A 19,729-nucleotide genomic window follows, 5' to 3' on the forward strand; every position below is an offset into this window, starting at 1 on the left:
AATTTAAACCTTAACTTTGGAGCTAAACACAATGTGTAAAGATTATACCATCTAAATTAATGTTTATTGATATATGGTGCAATGTGGGAAACATTTTCCCCCTTCAAGTTCAAGCAAACACATGTACATTGAAAAAAAAAAAATTAGTACCTAATTGCATCGCTTAACAAGTTATTCTTATTGAAACACGAACACGGATACGAATTACGGATGACACAATACGAAAAATCTAAAATAATAATAAAATAAAATAAAATACAAGTAGGATAAAAATATATATATTTTTATGTCAAAAAAATTAATTTTTAATGGGTCATTTGTTTTTTATTTTTATTTTTAAAATATGAATCTAAAATGCAATAATTGATACGTTCTAAATAGAAGCAATTAAATATAACATAACCATATGTTTCACAATACATAAAATAACGCATAGTCAATTACCACTAAATAAACTTTCACTTATGAAGAAGCATTGGATACAAAACATACTACACGTATCTAACAAATTCTTTAAGCATTGAATATGGATATGCAAAAAAGTCCGACAGTATATATATTTTTATAAACTTAAATATATATTAATTTAAATAATACTTATATAAATTATTATTAATATTTTTATTATAAATATTGTGATTAACAGCAAAATAAGTGGTCGGAGTTATATTTGTTGTGAGGCTGGGGTCCATACTCCACTCATTAAATGACATGCAATGATATATATATATATATATATATATATAAATGAATGGTATGTCTGAGTGCATTTAATGCACTGTGCACATCATTGCATCATACAGAGAAAATGTTTGGCTTGTGTTTATAGGCGTGGGTTGTGTGAATAGAGAGGAGGAAAGTGACAGTAACGTAAAAGGCTGTGGTGGTGAAAAGGAACTAACGGACCCAACAGCCAACAGACTTCGAGCAACAATGAAGCAAAAAAACGATCAACATTTAACTAAAATAACATTTAACTTGATTATTTTTTGAAATTATGTGTGTTATTTTCAGGGGAAAAAATCAATACCATTAAATCTGTATTTCTCAATTTTTAAGTGACTCTCCTAATTGGCAGGACCAATGGCAAAATCACAAACAAGTAAGTCAAAAAATTTACTATCTTTTTTCATCTCAACCATTAATTAGAACTTTTTTTACCATCTCTCAATTTGTACTTGTTTCATAAAAGGACGAAGGGTAAATTATAATAACCTCCTCTGAAGTTTAGTTTAATAATAAGTAAATTTGAGGCTTGTCATTTTTTTCTAAAGACCCCGTCGGATTAGATTTGTGCTCTTTTAAAGTGAATTTACTCAACTACCCTTATTATTATATTGTTAAAAGTTTAAAATATATAAGAATTGCAAATGACTATTTTGCCCATCCTCTCATCTCTTTCGTTCTCTCTCATCCTCTCATACTTTGATTTCAAAGTATTTTTCATCAACCTTTCTGTAATGACCCAGTTATTTTCCTTTCTTTCCTTTTTTCTCAAATTTTACGGATAATTTTTTTCTGTTGATCTTTTCCTTTTTGAGTTTGGTTTCTCGTCTCTTGGTGTCGTCTCGAGTGTTCGGAAATAGTTTTCTAAACTCTTTTATTTGGATTGACAACTTCTTTTAAGGATCGAGTCATTTCCACATTTTCATTTTTGGACACTATTCACTTTTCGTTTTTTTCCCGTCTGTCACTTTGTTGGCACAACCTCACTTTTCGTGTCCACTTTTGCATACACTCATGGTATATGATTTCTTAGAAATGTTTATTTTTACTTTTTTAGAAATACATGTTGTTAGTATATTTTCTTCCTTAGGGGTATGGATGCATACTTTTTTGAAATTTTTCTTTCTTTTGGGGGTATTTGTGTAATTACTATAAGTAATTATTTTTCATCTTAGGAACCATTTTGTAATTTAATTTGGAAGATATTTTAAAAAATGACCTTTTTGCAATTTAAGGAAAGTGTGACAAGTGTCACACTCCCATTGGTCTACTTGTTGATATTTGTATGGAGACACTTTGATGCCTTGGATGATGACATGTGGAGGGTGGAGATTTACCCACTTGTTGACCTAGGATAAGTGCACTTGTTGGCTTAGATGGTTGACTAATGTAGGCTTAGGATTAAGCTTACAATAGATGCTTGGATGAGTGACAAGTGTAGGTTCCAAATTTAGTCTTGCATTAGTGTGTATAAAAGAGGTAGTGTAAGAGCACATAGTGAGTGGATGATTTCACCAAAATTAGTTTAGGGTTTTCATTTTAGTTTCATTTCATCTCTTTCCTCTCAAATCTTAACCTAGCCACCATTGAAGGAAAAGCTTGGCTTATAGCTTTAAGTTTCATTTTGGTCCCCTTCCACTCACCTTTGACCATAAAGCTTGGAATACAAAAGCTTTGCCTCACATTTCTCTACATAATCCTAGAAGGGTTTATCATTTTAAGCTTACTTGCCTTGGATTCTAGAGAGACACTTCTCTAGTGAGGTAGGGGATGTCATAAGTTTATATTTGAGTTGTATTGATGATTTTAAAAGCTTATACAACTTGTATGCATGTCGTATATTAATTTGAGAAATTAATAATTAATTGTAGTTTGCATATAACTTACTTTAGACTTGGTATATGGCATGGCCATAACTTGATCTTTGTTATATATTAATTTATGACCATTTGGAGTTGCTTTAGAATCTAGAGATTTTATCATCACGATTTAATTAAATTCTACTTTATTGTTCCAATGACCTAATTAAGTTTTTGAATAGATATATGTAATGACCATGCTATATTGTTTAATATATATATATATTTGAGGTTATTTGAAATTGATTTGAAATCTAGAGAATTTAATTATTTTTATTAATTAAATTCTATCTAATTGCTCCATGGATTTAATTGTATTTTAGAAGTTGTTTTTATATTTAAATCATGGACTTGAATTTGTTGTATATTCACTTGGTTACGTTTTGAGTATTGGATAACATTGTTGTTATATTTATATTCATGAGAACATATTTTCTTTATTGAATATATTGTTGTCTTGTGTAATGAGTTGCACACTTTGTATTTGACATCTTTCATGCCATAGTAGTTGTGAACTTAGAGTATGTATTGTATGTATTTCCAAATTTGGTTGTGCATGGTAGATAGTTGATTATCTTGTCTATACATGTTGATATGTACGTTGTTACACAATTTGTTGATTTTGGGAAACTTGGGATGTCGTTGTTTGACTACGGCTAGGGCATGGTTCTAGTACGGGGGATTGTCCCCCTATAGTCTAGTGCGCACATAGGAAGGCTACCCGTGGGTTAGTAACCCTAAAGTAACCACCTTGTCAGTCTAATTCGGCATGATGTCTGAGTATCCACCTTGTTTGATTTCGCATTTTATTTCAAGTTGATAACTAGATGATGTTGTAACTTGTTGTTTCTCATTTGATTTCCCATTTTAAGTTTCAAGATGTTAACTTTGAGAATTCTTGTTTTATGCATTGTTTTGGAAGTTCCAATGTTGGTTGAATTACATCGATATTGTGATTTGTATTTTATTGTTCTAATGTAGCCTAGGACGATTCCTTAGACTCATTGGGAACATAGATGCTAGGTGGCATGAATCACTTTAGTTGATTTCGTATCTTAGATTTCAAGTTGATAATTTTGAGAATCTATATTGTGACGGCCCTGGTTTTTCAAGCCAGTGCGTCCTATGATGAACCGAAAGTTGATCCGATAACAGATCCAAATACGAAAGCAAGAAACAAGACAACGATCTCCCAAGGCACAACACACCTCTAAGACACTTTGATGACCTTCCATGAGGTTGCAGAACTCAATGAAAATTGACGCAGAAGCAAAAGATTGGAAAAATACCAATTAAGCCCCTAAGGGCAAAATAGTCATTTCTAAAATTATGGATTCAGGTGCCACCAAGCACACCGCTGGAAAGAAAACGAAAAACTAATCAAGATGGACTCAAGAATTGCATGATTCAGAGTCCGGATGAAGGAGAAATGGCAAAACGAAGAAAAACGAGCACTTAAGGCTAAAAGGGTAAACTGGTAATTATCTAGGAATATTCGGGTGCAACCGAGCACATCATTGAATAGACGACAAAAAATTAGTCAAGTTCAAAAATTTTTTTACTCGATTTGGAGTCTGAATGAGGGAGAAAGGTCAAAAACAAAAAACAATGTCGCGGCGGCTTGACGAGGGTCATGACAACTACAACTGAGAGTAAAAAAGGGGCATCTAAACGGACTTTTTTAGAAAAACTCAAAGAAGAAACCCCCCCTAAAATCAAGTTTTCTACCTGGAAATGTGGACGGAAATAAAAAAAAATGCATTGTGAAAAGCCCAGTATGCCCCCAAGAAAATCAGATCAAGAGGGCAAAAATCTTTCCGAGCTGCTGCCCAAGGAAAGGAAATGGGGCTTCAGGAGGTTTTTAAATTACCTAAATTGAAAATGCAATCTTAAAATATACCCACAAGACCCCCGGAAGTTTCGGATCTGTCGACACGTATTTTTTAAAAAAGTCGATGAATAGCAACAAGTACTAAAATCTCAAGTTTAAAGAAAATGGCATAAACCAGAAAAATGAACTTTGCGCGGGATTTCCTAGACCAAGACTTTTTCTAGAAACCACCCCCCCCCCCCCCCCCCCCCCCCCAAAATCAATTTTTCTACCCAGCAACGCGGACGAAAACAAAAGAAATACATACCCGAAATGCCCCTAGATCAGAAAAGGGTAAAAACTCAAGAAAATGCAACTTTAAGTTTTGTTTTTCATCAAGAATGGTGTTGTGTGCCAAAGTGAACATGCAAGCATACGTAATATGATAAAGTAGACGTACTACAATGGCCTACGGCCTCATGGCATATTGTATGCAAAATATGACCCTTCAATGCATGAAATCTCCTAACTTCTATAAGCAATAATGAAGTTAAAAATTAGCATACATATCACATAAGTGTTTTTGTCCCTTGGCCTCATTACATACACATCTAAGGAGTATCAAAAGGTGCACTTAAGTGCACATTACATGGCTTGAACAACAAATACATGTTTTGTCAAAATGAACCACAATAGAGCATGATATGCTAACAAGTGAATATTATAATATAACAAAAATACTCCAAGTAGTCAAGCAATCCTAAGAGTGATGTGCATCTCACAATAATGCTTCTTTACCTGAAAAACACCCGGTAACTTTGGGTGAGTAAACAAGTTTACTCGTAGGGAATGAGCATGCATAAATTTATCTTTACACAACTTTGCAATTTGATGTAAAACAATTCATAATGTTTAACCTATATTGGAACTTCCAACACAACGCAATAAGATGCAAACTCACAAAGTTATCAACTTGGAATTTAAAATGCGAAATCAAACCAAAGCGGATACTTAGACATCACGCTAGATCAGACTGACACCATAATTACTTTAGGGTTACTAGCCCATGGGTAACCTCCCTATGTGCGCACTAGACTTGTATAGGGACAATCCCCCGTACTAGAACTAAGCCTAAGCCTTAGTCATAACAACGACATCCCAAATTTCCAAAATCAACAATTTATGCTACAACGTATATATATAAGCATAAATATATATACACAATGTAAAACCATCTACCATGTACAAACCAATTTTGGAAACACAATACATGCCCTATGTTCACAACTACAATGGCATGAAGAATGTTGGATCATCATTATACAACTTGTTACATTCTAGAGCAATATTAACTCATATTAAGAATATAATCTCACAATTGGGATACAAGTTTAAAATCATGGTTTAAATGGGTAATCATCACAAAATACGTACTCAACTCATTAATACAACAAGGATGGAAATTAATTACACAAAATACCTAATTCCTCTAGATTTTCATTTCTCATCTAAATATGCTCAATTTAATATATGTTGAAAAACTTATCATGATCATTACATATATTCCTTCAAAACCTAATTTAAATCATGAAAATATATGAATACAAATTAATTAAATTAATTTATAAATTCCTCTAGATTTTCATTTCTCATCCAAACATGCTCAATTTAATATATGTTGAAGAACTTATCATGATCATTACATATATTCACTACAAGAAATTTGGGTTCTTGCTACAAGACACTTCGTGGCAAAAACTTTCAAATTTCGTGGCGAAAGTCTTTTAGCCACAAGAAATGGCTCGTGGCTCGGTCGTGGGCGTAGCCTCGTCACAGGATGTCAATAACCACGACTAAAAATTTACGTGGCTAAATGTGGACCTTTTGCCACAAATTTGAACTCGTAATAAAATACCTTCTATTGCCACGAACTATTTCGTCGCTAAATAAGAATACTTTCGTGGTAAGTAGCAATCCCGATTTAGGAATTAATCGTGACTAATTCAATCATTTTGCAACAAAAATATTTATCGTGGAAGCATAGGTCTTTTCCCACGGAATTTATTTGTGGCTATAAATTTAATTGCCCACAAATATATGTTGTGGCAAATACCCAAAATAGGCCACAAAGTTTATTCGTGGCCATAATTTTAATTACCCACGAATATATGTCGTGGCAACTATCCAAAATCGGCCACAAAGTTTATCTGTGGCTATTCTATTATTAATAAAATAAATTTTAATTTAATAACCAAAAACATATATTGCGGCAAATACCAAAAATAGGCCACCTATTTATCGTGGCACGATAAGAATTTTTGGCAAACATATAAATTATTAACATTTTAAACAAAAAATAATAATATCAAAAAAAAAAAAAAAAAATTATCACATCAACACGATTATGCAAACAAATAAATACTTGATATTGCATAAGTTACACCAACCAAAAAATATATTGTTTACAACATACATAATAAAGCCCATCGCATAAAAAAATGAGTCTTAGCATATAAAACAATTTCAACTCCAATAATTTGGACCAAAACAAGTTAATATTTTAAATAAAATGTTTCAAGATCTTAGACAAAAATGAGCTATAGACTCCTAAATAAAGGGTTCAAAGACCTAGACATACACTACTTAAACCATCTTAAACAAAAAGAGCTTGAAGTCTTGTAGCATGAGCCCATCCAAAAATCTGCAAGACAAACAATGATGATCTTTCCTCTACCTGCAACAACAATCAAACCACAAGAGACAAAAAGAGGAACCAAAAACAGAGAAAATAGAAGAAAGAAAATCCAAGTAACAGGATACAACTTGTGAATGCATTGCACTACAACCAGCCAAACACACAAGTTCATAGAGTTGGCACAACACACAATTTGCAAGGGAAAAAAATATTCAACTTTTTAAGCATAGAATGCATTGCCATGGACTACCATGTGGATTAAACATGATCAGTACAAAAACAGAGAAACACAAACAAAATTAAGCCATGGACCTAGAAAAAGCTAAGTAGAACTTGACAATTGAGACCATCGGTTAAACAAGTACACAATTTTTGAAACTTTCTTTTTTCCTCTATTTATTTATTTTTTAATGCAGCGATGAAGAAACACAGAAATGATAATGTTGCATGAGTACGTGATAAATAAAAAAGGCTTTCAAAAAGTTTACGTGGGATAACATTAACGCCAAATGAAACTTTTTTCATTTGTCATGAACATAGAGCTTTAATATTGACATCACAGTTTCTCCTGTATTCAGAAAGAGTTTCTACATTTACGAGATACAGAACAATTAGTCAAATTCATAACTAATATTATATCAACAAATGCACATGTTTGGCTAATCCTAGTGACGAATTTGGCTACACATGACTGCACATGCTGGAAATATAAAAACTTAAGTTAGACACTCTAAGATTTAGATTAAACTTACATAGTACTTAGTAGCTAATAATGTAAACTTTGACTCTCAACATCTCAAATAACCATTAGAATGCATTTTGTGTATGAGTATATCTAACGTAGTCTTAAAAAGAATGATTGTTAAAAAGAACAAGGTGGCTTATGAATCATGCTAAGCACAAACCCAGACCAATCTTCAGTCCAAACAATTGAGATACCTAGTAAAGAACAAAACAATTAATCTTATCTTAAGAAATCAAATTTCTATGGAATGGGATATTTCTTTTACAAACACTAATTGATTAGTATGATAAGGACAATAAACATAATTTACAAACTTCAAGGAGAAAGATGTAGTTGGTAGCTTGAAAAAATAAGAAAGGGGACTTGAAATCCAAATATCTGTACCATGTCAAGCTTAATAACATGTTTATAACAAATTTACGAAGTGACAATGTGACTCCTTATATAATTATATGCCATAAATTAATTTCATATGCAATAATCTTCTGTAAATATTTTTGGCATCTACATTCTAGATGTGAATACTTCTAACAGATCCTAACAACTTGAAAAGCTTCTCACATTAAATATTACCTAGCTTTAAAAAAAAATTGTCATCATGGCACTTCCAGTTCCATTCAGCCCACCTGCACATTAGAAATATTGCATATAATAGTTGTGAAGGTAATGTGACAAAGATTTCATAAAGTGAGCAAAGAGTAAAAGGATCACATGGATTTCTCCATCATTCAAGGAAACAACATAAAAGAACAATGGTTAGATAATTTGAAAATTAGATAAGTCGATGCATTTAGTTTCACAATAAAGTTTTGCAAATATTTGGAATCAGAAATTTAAAGGTATCCCATTTAACAATCTCAAATATTCCACTCTTTTAATCTTGTACAAACAGTTACCACCACGCACATGAGGTACAAAATATTGACTAACAACAAATTTACACCAGAAACTGGTAAGATCTCTGTTCAGTTTTCGGTAACAATATTTACTAGTAGATCTCCATCATCAAGAGAAAGCAGCAATGGAATATATAAAGGGTTAACAAGGATCATAAATGTATCAGCAAGTAACTAATCTCCAAAATTTTGGATCATCTGCATTTTTAAGGCACTTGCTTAGAATGATGGGCTGCCTTTCCATGCAATAAGAATGCTATTGGAGTAGTTCCATCAGAATAATGTGATATCACCACCACTTGTTTGTGAAAATACACAAAACCCTCAAAATATAACATTAACCAAGGAGGACGAGCCTCCCCGGACAATGAGCCTCCCAAAGCTTGCTTTACCAGTAAATTAAATTTAAGTTTCAAGGGTTTGCATACTGACCAAACTTTTGTGTGTGTACATATTTTATTTGGGGTAAGTATGTTGTACATAAAAAATTTCTTTCTAGGAGCCTCTTTTAATGTATGGGGAAAACTTTCATTACAAGTGGGTGAACACAAACATCATTAAGGTGAAAGCAAAATTGGAGAAACAAATTCAAACTAAGACTCATGAACTTAAGAGCATGTAAACTAATATTTTTAAACCATGTTAACAATAATTCTAAAACTAAGTTTTTGGAACAACTGAAGTAGTACTTTGATTTCAAAGTTATTTGAGTTCAAGTCTCTCTGTCCACGTTTATATTCATGTGTTGGATATACTTAATTTCTTAGCTGACTTAGAACGTTCTTTGACTTTTATCACACCAATTATATATATGTTTTTGGAAGAAAAGACATTGTTAAATATTTGGTTCTCTTGATTTGCAGGTTATTTAGTTCCCAATAATTAAAACAGTACTGGTGGGGGTATAAAGTATCATAAATCGATCCTCCCATGTATCTAAACAATGTCTATTATTAAGGAGAACATGCTAATATCATTCATCTAAATACCCGAACACGGCCTTGACAAACAAGAAAGTCAAACCAACCCACCAATGAAATGCCAAGCCTATAAGATATTGTTGGTGCCTCATGAATCCATACATAATTATTTTAATTTCAACCAACAATATTCTTATCAAAAGGGAGGAAGAGGAGGGGAACTTGAAAGACCATCCAAAGACAGAGACTTCTAATTCTATGATTTTTGTTTTCTTGAGAAAATTAGTTCATTGCCAGCTTTTAAAGACCAGAAACTTGGAACCGAGTACATGCTATGAATAGAAGAATTAAGTATGTGCAGCTCAAGAGGCAACAAACAAGCTTAAATGAAAAAAACTCACAATTCTGAATTTCGTCTAAATTACCCAATTAGGTTAAGAACTTATGCATAGATATTGAAACAGCCCATCCAGTTATTGGTGCTTCAGATATACCTCTTACAATTCATCACTATTACACTCCAACAATTTCCCTTATTTTTACCAATGTTAAATACTGAAAATATAGATCTTGCATGGATTCAAATTCAATAAATTTTGTTAATAAGCAAAATTATAAATAAAAAAGCTACTTAGTAAACCAAGTAAGATATTTAAAATATTCAACAAATTTTAAACAATTTAAACATTCTCATCTAAGATCAGCAACAAACAAAATAATGAAAAATCGGCAGTTAACATTAGAAATCAGAGTTACGAAAATTAAAAGAGATAACAATGGTAAACAAAAGCAGAGTACTAGACAATCAAAGATCAGATCTGGACATACCAGGTCTGGCTGTTGAAAAAATTGTGAGTGAAGCTAGCTAGGTTGAGTGAGAGATTCGATATTGAATCCTCTTCGGTCGTCAGTCTATGATTTTGGAGATTGATATGTGGAGAGGCAAGACATATTGAGAAGCGTCGATTCGTTCGTCGAAGCAGCCATTGAGAGGAAACAAGGTTTTTTTTTTCCCCCTCAAGATGAGGAGATAGAGAGAGAAGAAGAACGCTGGGTTCCGGCGGCCAAGATAGAGAAAAGGGGTAGAAATACCAATTACCAAAAGAAATGACGTCTCTGTCCAATAAATTCAGCGCGCGCTGAGGACACAAGTAGCGGGAAATTTAATTTTTTTTTAGCTTTTTGGAACAAAATATGGAGTTGTTAAAAAATAATAATAATAATTTTCTCAAATAAATAAATTTGTTTTTTTGCAGATGCCTCGATAGCCTGTGGGTTAGTATCTTCGGTGAATTATAGAAAGTCAAGTTTGACCCTCTGCATGTACTAATCTAATTTCTAACCCTTCTTACTTTGTAATAAAAAAATAAATCTGTTTTTTTTAATTTAATTAAAAATTTATTCATCTCTTTATAAAATACAATAGCAATTTTTACTTTACTTTTTTTAAAATTATCATTTAAAATTATCTTATTCTTTCTAACCCCTGCAATTGTTTTATTATAAATTAATTATTATGAGGCAATTTTAACGGGATAAAGTTGATGAGATATCAAACAAACGGTTTTTTTTACTTACCGTAGAACTATTTTTTTTTTTGCCAATTAATTATTCTAAACTCATGTACTCAGGAATCAATGATAAAGAAGCTCATGTGACCAGCAAAAGATCAATTAGAGTACATATACTTACATGTAATAGTAATTATAGTGTTTTAAAATATAAAATTAATCATTGTATCCAGCTCAGTAGTAAGTAATTAATTTTACTAAAATTATTGAAATCTCAATATTGATTCAAAGTGATTAATTAATATGTAATTGAATAGTATATTAATCAATAATTTCATGATTTATATATACATGCATATCTGTGTATCACGTAAGAATAATATATTAATCAATCTCAAAAGACATATATATATATAATTATCTTGATTTACCGATCAATGTGACTAATTAATATATAATCGGTTGAAAATTTGGAGTGAATGGAACTTGTTAATTAAGGAGTTTGTAACTGGAGTGGTGCCATCATAGCTTTTGCGACATAAATAACCCATGAATCTGGTTATTTATATAGAGTGTTTCTGTAATACAGAGTTTCCAAATTACAACGAATTCTTGACATGTGATTAAACGTGGTTGAGGATGGGTTGAAAAGTAAGGATAGCATTATTAAGACTTAAAGTTACGTTGAATCATGACCATATTTGTGAGTTTAGGTTATAAACGTTGACAGAACATAACGTTGTTGACAGTTGGTAATCCGTTGAAATGTTGGTGAATAAATGATGAAATGATATGTTTATGAATCATGTTTATTCAAACCAAAAATTGCATTGTTTCCAAACAGACACTTCCATACACCAAGAGGCATCCCAAACAGACACACCCTTACACCAAGAGACATCTCTAAGTCTTTAAATACCTCTGGGCTGCCATAATTCAATCGTTCATTTTTTCATTCCGTCTCTCTCTTTCTCAACATGAACCCAACCCAAGTGGCTGTGGGTTCAAGCCATATGGTCAAATGGTTCGAATAATTAGACCAAACATCTATAGTAATGAGTCATATTGCAATTGGATCGAGCCAAATGGTTCAAATCGAATCCAATTCATTCTTTATGTAGGAGAGATACATTTTTGAGTCAGAGAGAGAGTATTACACAGAGGAGGTTCGCCGTTTTCACGAGTTTGTAGTGCTACTACTGGTGGATGTAAACCGTTATATCTTGAGAGACAAACGCCACAGAGTCCGTCAGCACCATGCGGGGCGTAAATTGTCCTAAAGACATAGTTTCCAATACTAGCCTCGGTTCAAGTTCTTTATTTATTATTATTATTTTATTACTTTAATTTACATGTTTAATTACATAAGAAGTTGAATATTTAATTAATTATTTTTTAGCATATTATTAATTATCTCATGACATATTAGTATAAGGTTAGTTATATCTTAAATGTAATTTGAAGAATATAATTTCCAATATAATCTAATAGTTCGAAAAATATTTTTATGATTTATATATATGTGCATAGGCATGTTTGTAATTTTATGTGTGATTAATATAGCATTTGAGGGAAAATTATTAATTAAAAATAACTTGGATCAAAGAATGTTTCGAGACCTTAAAGGAGAACTTATTATAACTATATATATATATATATATATATATATATATCATTAAATTTTATCTTTTACAATATCCATAGAGCAAATATTGTGTAATTTTCTCTTTTTGTTTGGTTGGATGTAAGAGAAGAGAATAAGCTCACGGATCAGTTCGGTTCAGTTTGGGGGTAAAGTTCAATCCAATTTGGTCCCCACAGATTGGTTAAATTTAAAACCGAACCGATCCGTGGGGACTTTCAATCCGAACCAAGCCAATCCGTGAAATAACGGATTGGATCGGTTCGGTTCCCACAGATTGGGTTTTTCAAACCTTGGAACATTAGTATCTTCTACAGTTGTCATTTGCCAAGAACAGAAATTGTTACATCAAATTTAGCTACTAAAAATCCACGAAAAAATCTTGTGAACTCACCGAAAAAGAGGTCGATCCAGCCAAAGGGGTCACTGTTGCTTCAATACGCAGAGGTCGTAGTTGTTTTGATGTATTGTAGGGTGAACGATGGATTGAGAGGTGCTGGATTGAGAGGCGAGAGATTAGGAGGCAAGAGGAGGAAGAGAGAAGTGAAGAGTGAAGACTGCGAAGCTGAGGAGTGAGGCGCGCAACACCTGTAATGGCTATAAATTCTAATGACTAATGAGATAACTAGTGACCAAGGGTTAACTTAAATAATGAATAAAAACAAAAAATAGAAATATAGTAATAAATGAAAATAAGTATATATATAATATATTAATATATAATTTAGGTAACGGATCGGTTCGGTTCAGTTAACGGATTGTATCAATTTTTTCAGGGCCGAATCTGTTAACCGAACCACGAATAACAGATTGCTATTTTTCTAAACCATCACCGAAGCATAAGATATGAAAATTGAACCAAACCACACGGATCGGATTGGTTCGGACCGAATTATTTGAATATCCTTAGGTATACCTTAGAAGAATAATTATTTGTTACCTTGAAACATATTGGCAGATCATTTAATTGGAATGATCGAGTAAACTGGACAATATGAATTTATCTTATAAAGAAAAAATTATGTTAAATTAATTACCTCTAAATAAGTTTATCTTTCCCTATAAGATACAATATTTTTATATTATATTAAAACAATTGCTAGGTAAACTAATAAAGAAACGTGGGAAAAATTATCTAAGATTGGCCATTAATAATATATGTAAACTTATATCAATTTTCATCTTTAATTAGATTTTTTTTATATAAGAAAAAATATATATTAAAGCAATTGAATATAAATAAGTTTATCGTTCAGTATAAGCTATAATATTTTATATATATCAAAATATTTGTAACAAATAAATTTCTTTACACTTTTCTCATATAAAAATTAAAATAAACATAATTATTTTATATTAAAATTTCACAGCACAAGAAAATTATGACTACAAACAATGAGATTTTTGCCAAATGAATAACATCGTTGTCACGAAAATAGTTACGTGGTAAAAGATCACACAATAGCCACAACTAAAAATTCGTGGCAAAATATGTCTTTTAGCCACAAGACAGAATATTTGTGGTAAAATAACATTTTTCGCCACAAAAATAATATCGTTGCAAATTACAAATAGATTTGCCACGAAAATAGTTATGTGGCAAAATAGCATACAATAGCCACATCTAAAAATTCGTGGCAGAATAAATCATTTAGCCACGAGACAAAAAATTCGTAGCAAAATAACATTTTTCGCCACAAGAGTAACATCGTTGCGAATTACTAATAGATTTGCCATGAAAATAGTTACGTGGCAAAAGAGCATACAATAGCCACGACTGAAAATTCCTGGCAAAAACAACATTTCGCCACGACTTTGTATGTCATCCCTAATTTATCGTGGCAAAATTGATAATTAGCCACAATTTTTTAGGTCTTTCGTAAAATTCGTCGCAAAAGCCTAATATTTGCCACGAAAAATTTGCTCCATGGAAAATACCAATATTTAGCCATAAGAATTTAATTTTGTGGCAAAAACACTACTTTTTGCCACGAAATTTTACGCGTGGCAAAAAATTTCGTGGCAAGAGCCCAAATTTGTTGTAGTGATTCCTTCAAAACCTAATTTAATTCATGGAAACATATGAATAAAAATTAATTACATTAATTTATATATTCCTATAGATTTCAAAACAACCCAAAATGACCTCAAGTTAATATATGTTATGAATCAAGTCATGGCCTTTCCAAAAATCATGTCTTAGCCTAACTTCATGCAAGGTACCCTTAGCTATTAACTTAAAAATTTAGATTTAAGACATGTATTTGATTTATACCAAGTCATAAAGCATATAAAACATCAAAAATATAAACTAGAACACCCCCTACCTCATAAGAGGATTGTTCCTCTTGAATCCAAGGCAAATCAACACAAAATGACAAACCTTTCAAGGGTTATGTAGAGGAGGATGAGAGGAAACAGAAGTATTCCAAGCTTAAAAGTCTTGGGTGAGTGGAAGGAGGCCAAAAATGAAGTCAAAGCCTTGAGTCAAGCTTTTCCTTCCATAGAGGCTAGGTTAGGGTTTGAGAACAAAGTGGTGAGGAAGATGAATTAAAATGTGGTGAGTGGAGGATTTAGTATTCCTCCACTCACTATGTGAGTCTACACCATGGTCTTCACACATACATAGTGTAAGACTTAAAATGAACCTTACACTTGTCATTAATCTAAGGCTCATTCCTAGGCTTAATCCTAAGCCTACACTTGTCAACCATTCAAGCCAACAAGTGGTCAAATTCTAGGCCAACAAGTGGGTGAATCCCCACCCTCTATATGTTACAAGATTAAGTTTCCAAGTGGTTCCACCAAAATGTCAACAAATGGTTCCATAGGAGTGTGACACTTGTCACACTTTTCAAAATTACAAAAAGGTCCTTTTCCAAAATATCTTCTAAATTAAATTACAAAATGGTCCCTAAGACGAAAAATAATTACTTTAATTAATTACACTAAAACCCCATAAGTTAAGAATATTACAAAAAAGTTATGCGTTTATACCCTTTACAAGAAAAGTAAACACTTAGCATGCTTTTCTACAAAAATAAAAATGTAGATATCATGGAAATTAAATATCATGGATGTATGCAAAGTCGGAATAAAATCTGAGCACAAAAAGTGAGGATATGCAAGGAAAAATGGAAATTGAAAAAAAGACAAAATAGGGAAAAAGACGAAAAAAAGAAATTACCAAAAAAAAAAAGAAAGGAAGAAAAATGACCGAGTCATTACATATATCTTGTTGTATTATATAGTATGCTTCTATATTGTTTAATTGCATAAATATTGTTGTTTATGCTAGAAATGCTTTAAAGTAGCTTAGGATGATCCTTGAGTCTCACTTAAGACCTAGACGTTAGGTAGCATGATCCTTTTGAATTGTTTCATGTTAACGTGAAAACCTTGTAAAAAGTTAGGTCTATGCATGCTCATTTCCTACGAGTAACTTGTTTACTTACCCCAAAGTTACCGGGTTGTTTTCAGGTACGGATGCCTTGGTTTAGGATGCGCAACATCCTTAGGTCGTTTTGATGGATTAAAGTTCTATTAAGTGCATTCTTGTTTACATGCAAGTGTTAGCATGTTTGATTTTCGCTCTTAAAGTTGTGATACATAGTTAGGACAAAAATGTCATTTTTACCTTGAAACTTGTAATGTGTGCCTAAGGACATTTTTTTATACTCATTCTATGTTTACGATATATGGTTAAGGGCCAAACTTCATTTGAAATTCTTGTATATCCAAAAATGTTGAGTTTTGCCTTTAATGAGAAAAGTATGAAAAGTAAGGTTTTAATTTGTCATTTTTGCACCGGAGTGTGCATTGTGTATGAAATTCATCATTTGGCATTCATTTACCATATATGAGGTGTGGCCAAGGGCCAAACACCATTTTGTTTTAGGTTTTACATCTTGGTTCCATATATTGCATTTTTGGGCTAAAATAGGAAAATCCGAGCCTTTAAGGGTTTATTTTCAAATCGGATGGCGTATAGTATGTTCCGGCACATCCACTAGGACTCATTTATTATGCATGAAGTGTGGGCCAAACGGTCTTTTGATTGCACTTAGGTACGGTTCTCGCAATTTTTGTCTTTAAAGGGCAATTTTTCTGCATTGGGGTTTAGATAGGTCAAATTTTGCATCAGCGGTATTTTTAAGCTGTGGGTCATTGTAGCACATCCTAATAGGTAAGTTACGTCTACATGCATGATCGTTTCTGGGCAAAACCCTTTCCTTGGTGATTTGAGCCTCCTATGGGCTCATTTTTGCACTATTCATGCCAAAAACCATGAATAGGGGCATTTTGGGGTTTTCACATGTAAAATAAAAACTTCTTTCAACATGGTCATATAGAAAACATGATTTCAGGGGGGTTACTTCATAACTTTTTTTTTTTTTTTTTTTTTTTTTTTTCCAAAAAGTGTCATTTAAGGCTTCAAAATTGCATTTCAAGTTAGCATTTCTGGTGTAGCCTACAGCGGATGAGCGCTCCAAGGGGCGGATGAGCGCTCCAATTTTAGGCAGTAAGCTCGGGCGAATTACGAGTGCTCGAAGCCCTTGGACGAGCGCTCGTAGTACTGTTCATGGGTTGACTCAACTTTGACTTTTTGACTTCAAATTGTTGTATCTCCTTCGTTTTAACTCCGAATTGGTCTGTTCTTGAGTCTAAATTGACCACGTCGAAATAAGCTTTCCAATGGTACTAATTAAAACTTTAGATTCTACTTGTAGCTCAGGATATTCAAGTTTTAGTAAGGTAGTGTCAGAATTTGGTTCAAACCGGGATGGGGTTTCCTTTCCTTCGACTTCAGGACTTGATATCTTTGCCGTCCGCACTTCGAATCAAGTGATTCTTGAGTCTATCCTTGTTAGTTTTTCATTGTCTTTCAAACGGTGTGCATGGTGGTACCCATTTCAATTTGGAATGACCATTTTGCCGTTGGTCCATTCCTTGGAGGGTTTTAAAACTCTAGCTTCGGTCTTACTTCCGCTAAGTCACGGGACTCCTCGGAAGGCCGTTCTTGTGTCTTAGGGATGACGTACATCTTTATAGACTTGTTCATGTTTAGCTTCCGCATTTTGATACGTTTCGGATCATCATAGGACACTCTGGGTTTGTGAAATCCAGGGTCGTCACACTTTCAGATATTTTTTTCTTCACCCATCAAGTTCATCATCCTTTCAGACCGAAATAGATCATCTAATATAAGGATTTAATGAGGAAAAAAAAAGGTTTGGTGTGGAGAGGTCAAATCTCAGGTTGATTGGCGGTGAAGGTTGTGGATGTAGTTTATGCCACGTCATCAAAAATCAAATTAAGCGAACATCACATTAGTGCCAGCTTCGAAAAAGATAACAAGAAGACAAAAGGGCCAACACTTGGTCAATAGGCCTGGAACCTCGATCTGGCAGAGCCACAAACTGTCGATCGACGGGCCTTGAACCTTGATCCAACCAAGCCACAAATTACCGATCGACGGGCCTTAAACCTCAATCTGGCCAAGCCACAAACTGTCGATCCGCGGGCCTTAAAACTTGATCCGACCAAGTCATAAACTATCGATCGATGGGCCTTGAACTTTGATCTGGCTAAGCCACAAACTACCAATCGACGGACCTTGAACCTTGATTCGGCCAAGCCACAAACTGCCAATCGACGGGCTTTGAACCTCGATCCGGCCAAGCCATAAACTGTGGATCGACGGGCCTTGAACCTCGATCTGACCAAGCCACAAACTATCAATCGATGGGCCTTGAACCTTGATCTGACCAAGCCACATTCTGTCAAAGAAAATGAACAGCGAAGAATAATAGTAGGACTCTTCGAGGCCAGTGGGAATGCAGAAGGGACCTTGGAATAAAGGATGGAAAACTAGCTAAGTCTTGCTAAGGCAAGACCCAATTTGAGGAGAAAAAGCGAAAGACAGGCTGGAGTAAGTATAGAGACCTTTACACCTACCCTTTATTTAGGTCATTCAAGGAGATACGTACACCTAGCAACATAATCGAAAAAATAGGGATTAGGGCATCATGATCCATAAAGGAACATGGGCCCTGACTCACCTTATCCAGAGGTCCAACATATATAACCTGAATGACCTAGGGCTATAAAAAGGTGGCAAAGGCAAAAAGGATAAAGACGCATAAAGAATTTGGGCTCTGATAACACTCCAAACTTCGTCTTCTCTACCATTATTTCAGTCCTCAAATTAGACTAGTTTTCTCTCATTCAATCCACTATTTTGTATTCCTCATATTGTTTTAGTGGTATTTCCCAGATATTATCATTTTTTAGCTTGACTTAAAAATAGGTACATACATTTGGTGACTCCGCTGGGGATATCCTAATAAGAAAATGAATCCAGACGAGGTACACCTTCCACCGGGCCATTGGAGCTACCAGCGCCATATCTCATTCATCGGCAAGGTCAAAGCACAGAACCAACACAGGCGCCATCTTAGAAGCAATGCAGAGCATCAATACCCAGTTGATGACTCGAATGGAGATTTAAGGAGGCCCTCCATGCTCTCGACAAAAGAATCCCAGCTACACCAGCTGCAGTTGACCTAGAGCTCGCTCCAGCTAACCAAACAACACCCACTATTGTTAAACTAGCCTGCATAAACGCACCCACACCGTGCGAGTAGCCACCCATCATTCAATCACCAATGAACCAGGTTCACAGCACAGATCTGCTCTTACAATGTACCCCGGAGCCCTATAACCCAATGGCAAGGAGCCTATGTTCCAATCCCCACCCGCCTACGCCCAAGCTAACCCTAAGTAACACCTCACGTTTCCCTCTCATTCATACAATGCTCCAAAGGAAATGTTTACACGATCTGAGGTGCGAGATCTGTTCAAGAAGAGCACTCCAACCTCCCGGCTCTAGATTTTGGCAGCGAACCCCTTATCCTCGAGCAAT

General features: G+C 33.8%; 1 protein-coding gene across 1 annotated transcript; it reads right to left on the reverse strand.

The window, feature by feature from the left end:
* Positions 1-6,661: 6,661 nt before the first annotated feature.
* On the reverse strand, positions 6,662-19,459 carry LOC132277452 (uncharacterized). The gene is made up of 5 exons (XM_059779308.1): positions 19,288-19,459; positions 18,409-18,584; positions 10,480-10,790; positions 8,409-8,461; positions 6,662-7,129 (listed from the first exon to the last, which is right to left on the reverse strand). The coding sequence occupies exons 1-5, from the start codon at positions 19,457-19,459 to the stop codon at positions 7,035-7,037; spliced, it is 807 nt and encodes a 268-aa protein (XP_059635291.1). The 3' UTR covers positions 6,662-7,034.
* Between the last annotated feature and the right edge of the window lie 270 nt (positions 19,460-19,729).

The sequence above is a fragment of the Cornus florida genome, unplaced genomic scaffold, assembly GCF_030987335.1.
Source record: "Cornus florida cultivar Cherokee Brave unplaced genomic scaffold, ASM3098733v1 CherokeeBrave_3.0.0_Hap2_Chr10, whole genome shotgun sequence".
Taxonomy (NCBI): domain Eukaryota; kingdom Viridiplantae; phylum Streptophyta; class Magnoliopsida; order Cornales; family Cornaceae; genus Cornus; species Cornus florida.

Excerpts from the sequence above, each read along its gene's own strand:
- LOC132277452 (XM_059779308.1), bottom strand. The coding sequence starts at position 19,459 with ATGGGTGGCTACTCGCACGGTGTGGGTGCGTTTATGCAGGCTAGTTTA. Across the intron at positions 10,791-18,408 it reads GGTTCAAGGTCCGTCGATTG|CGCGCGCTGAATTTATTGGA; the intron begins GTAGTTTGTGGC and ends TTGTGTCCTCAG. Across the intron at positions 8,462-10,479 it reads TTTTTCAACAGCCAGACCTG|GTGGGCTGAATGGAACTGGA; the intron begins GTATGTCCAGAT and ends TCTAATGTGCAG.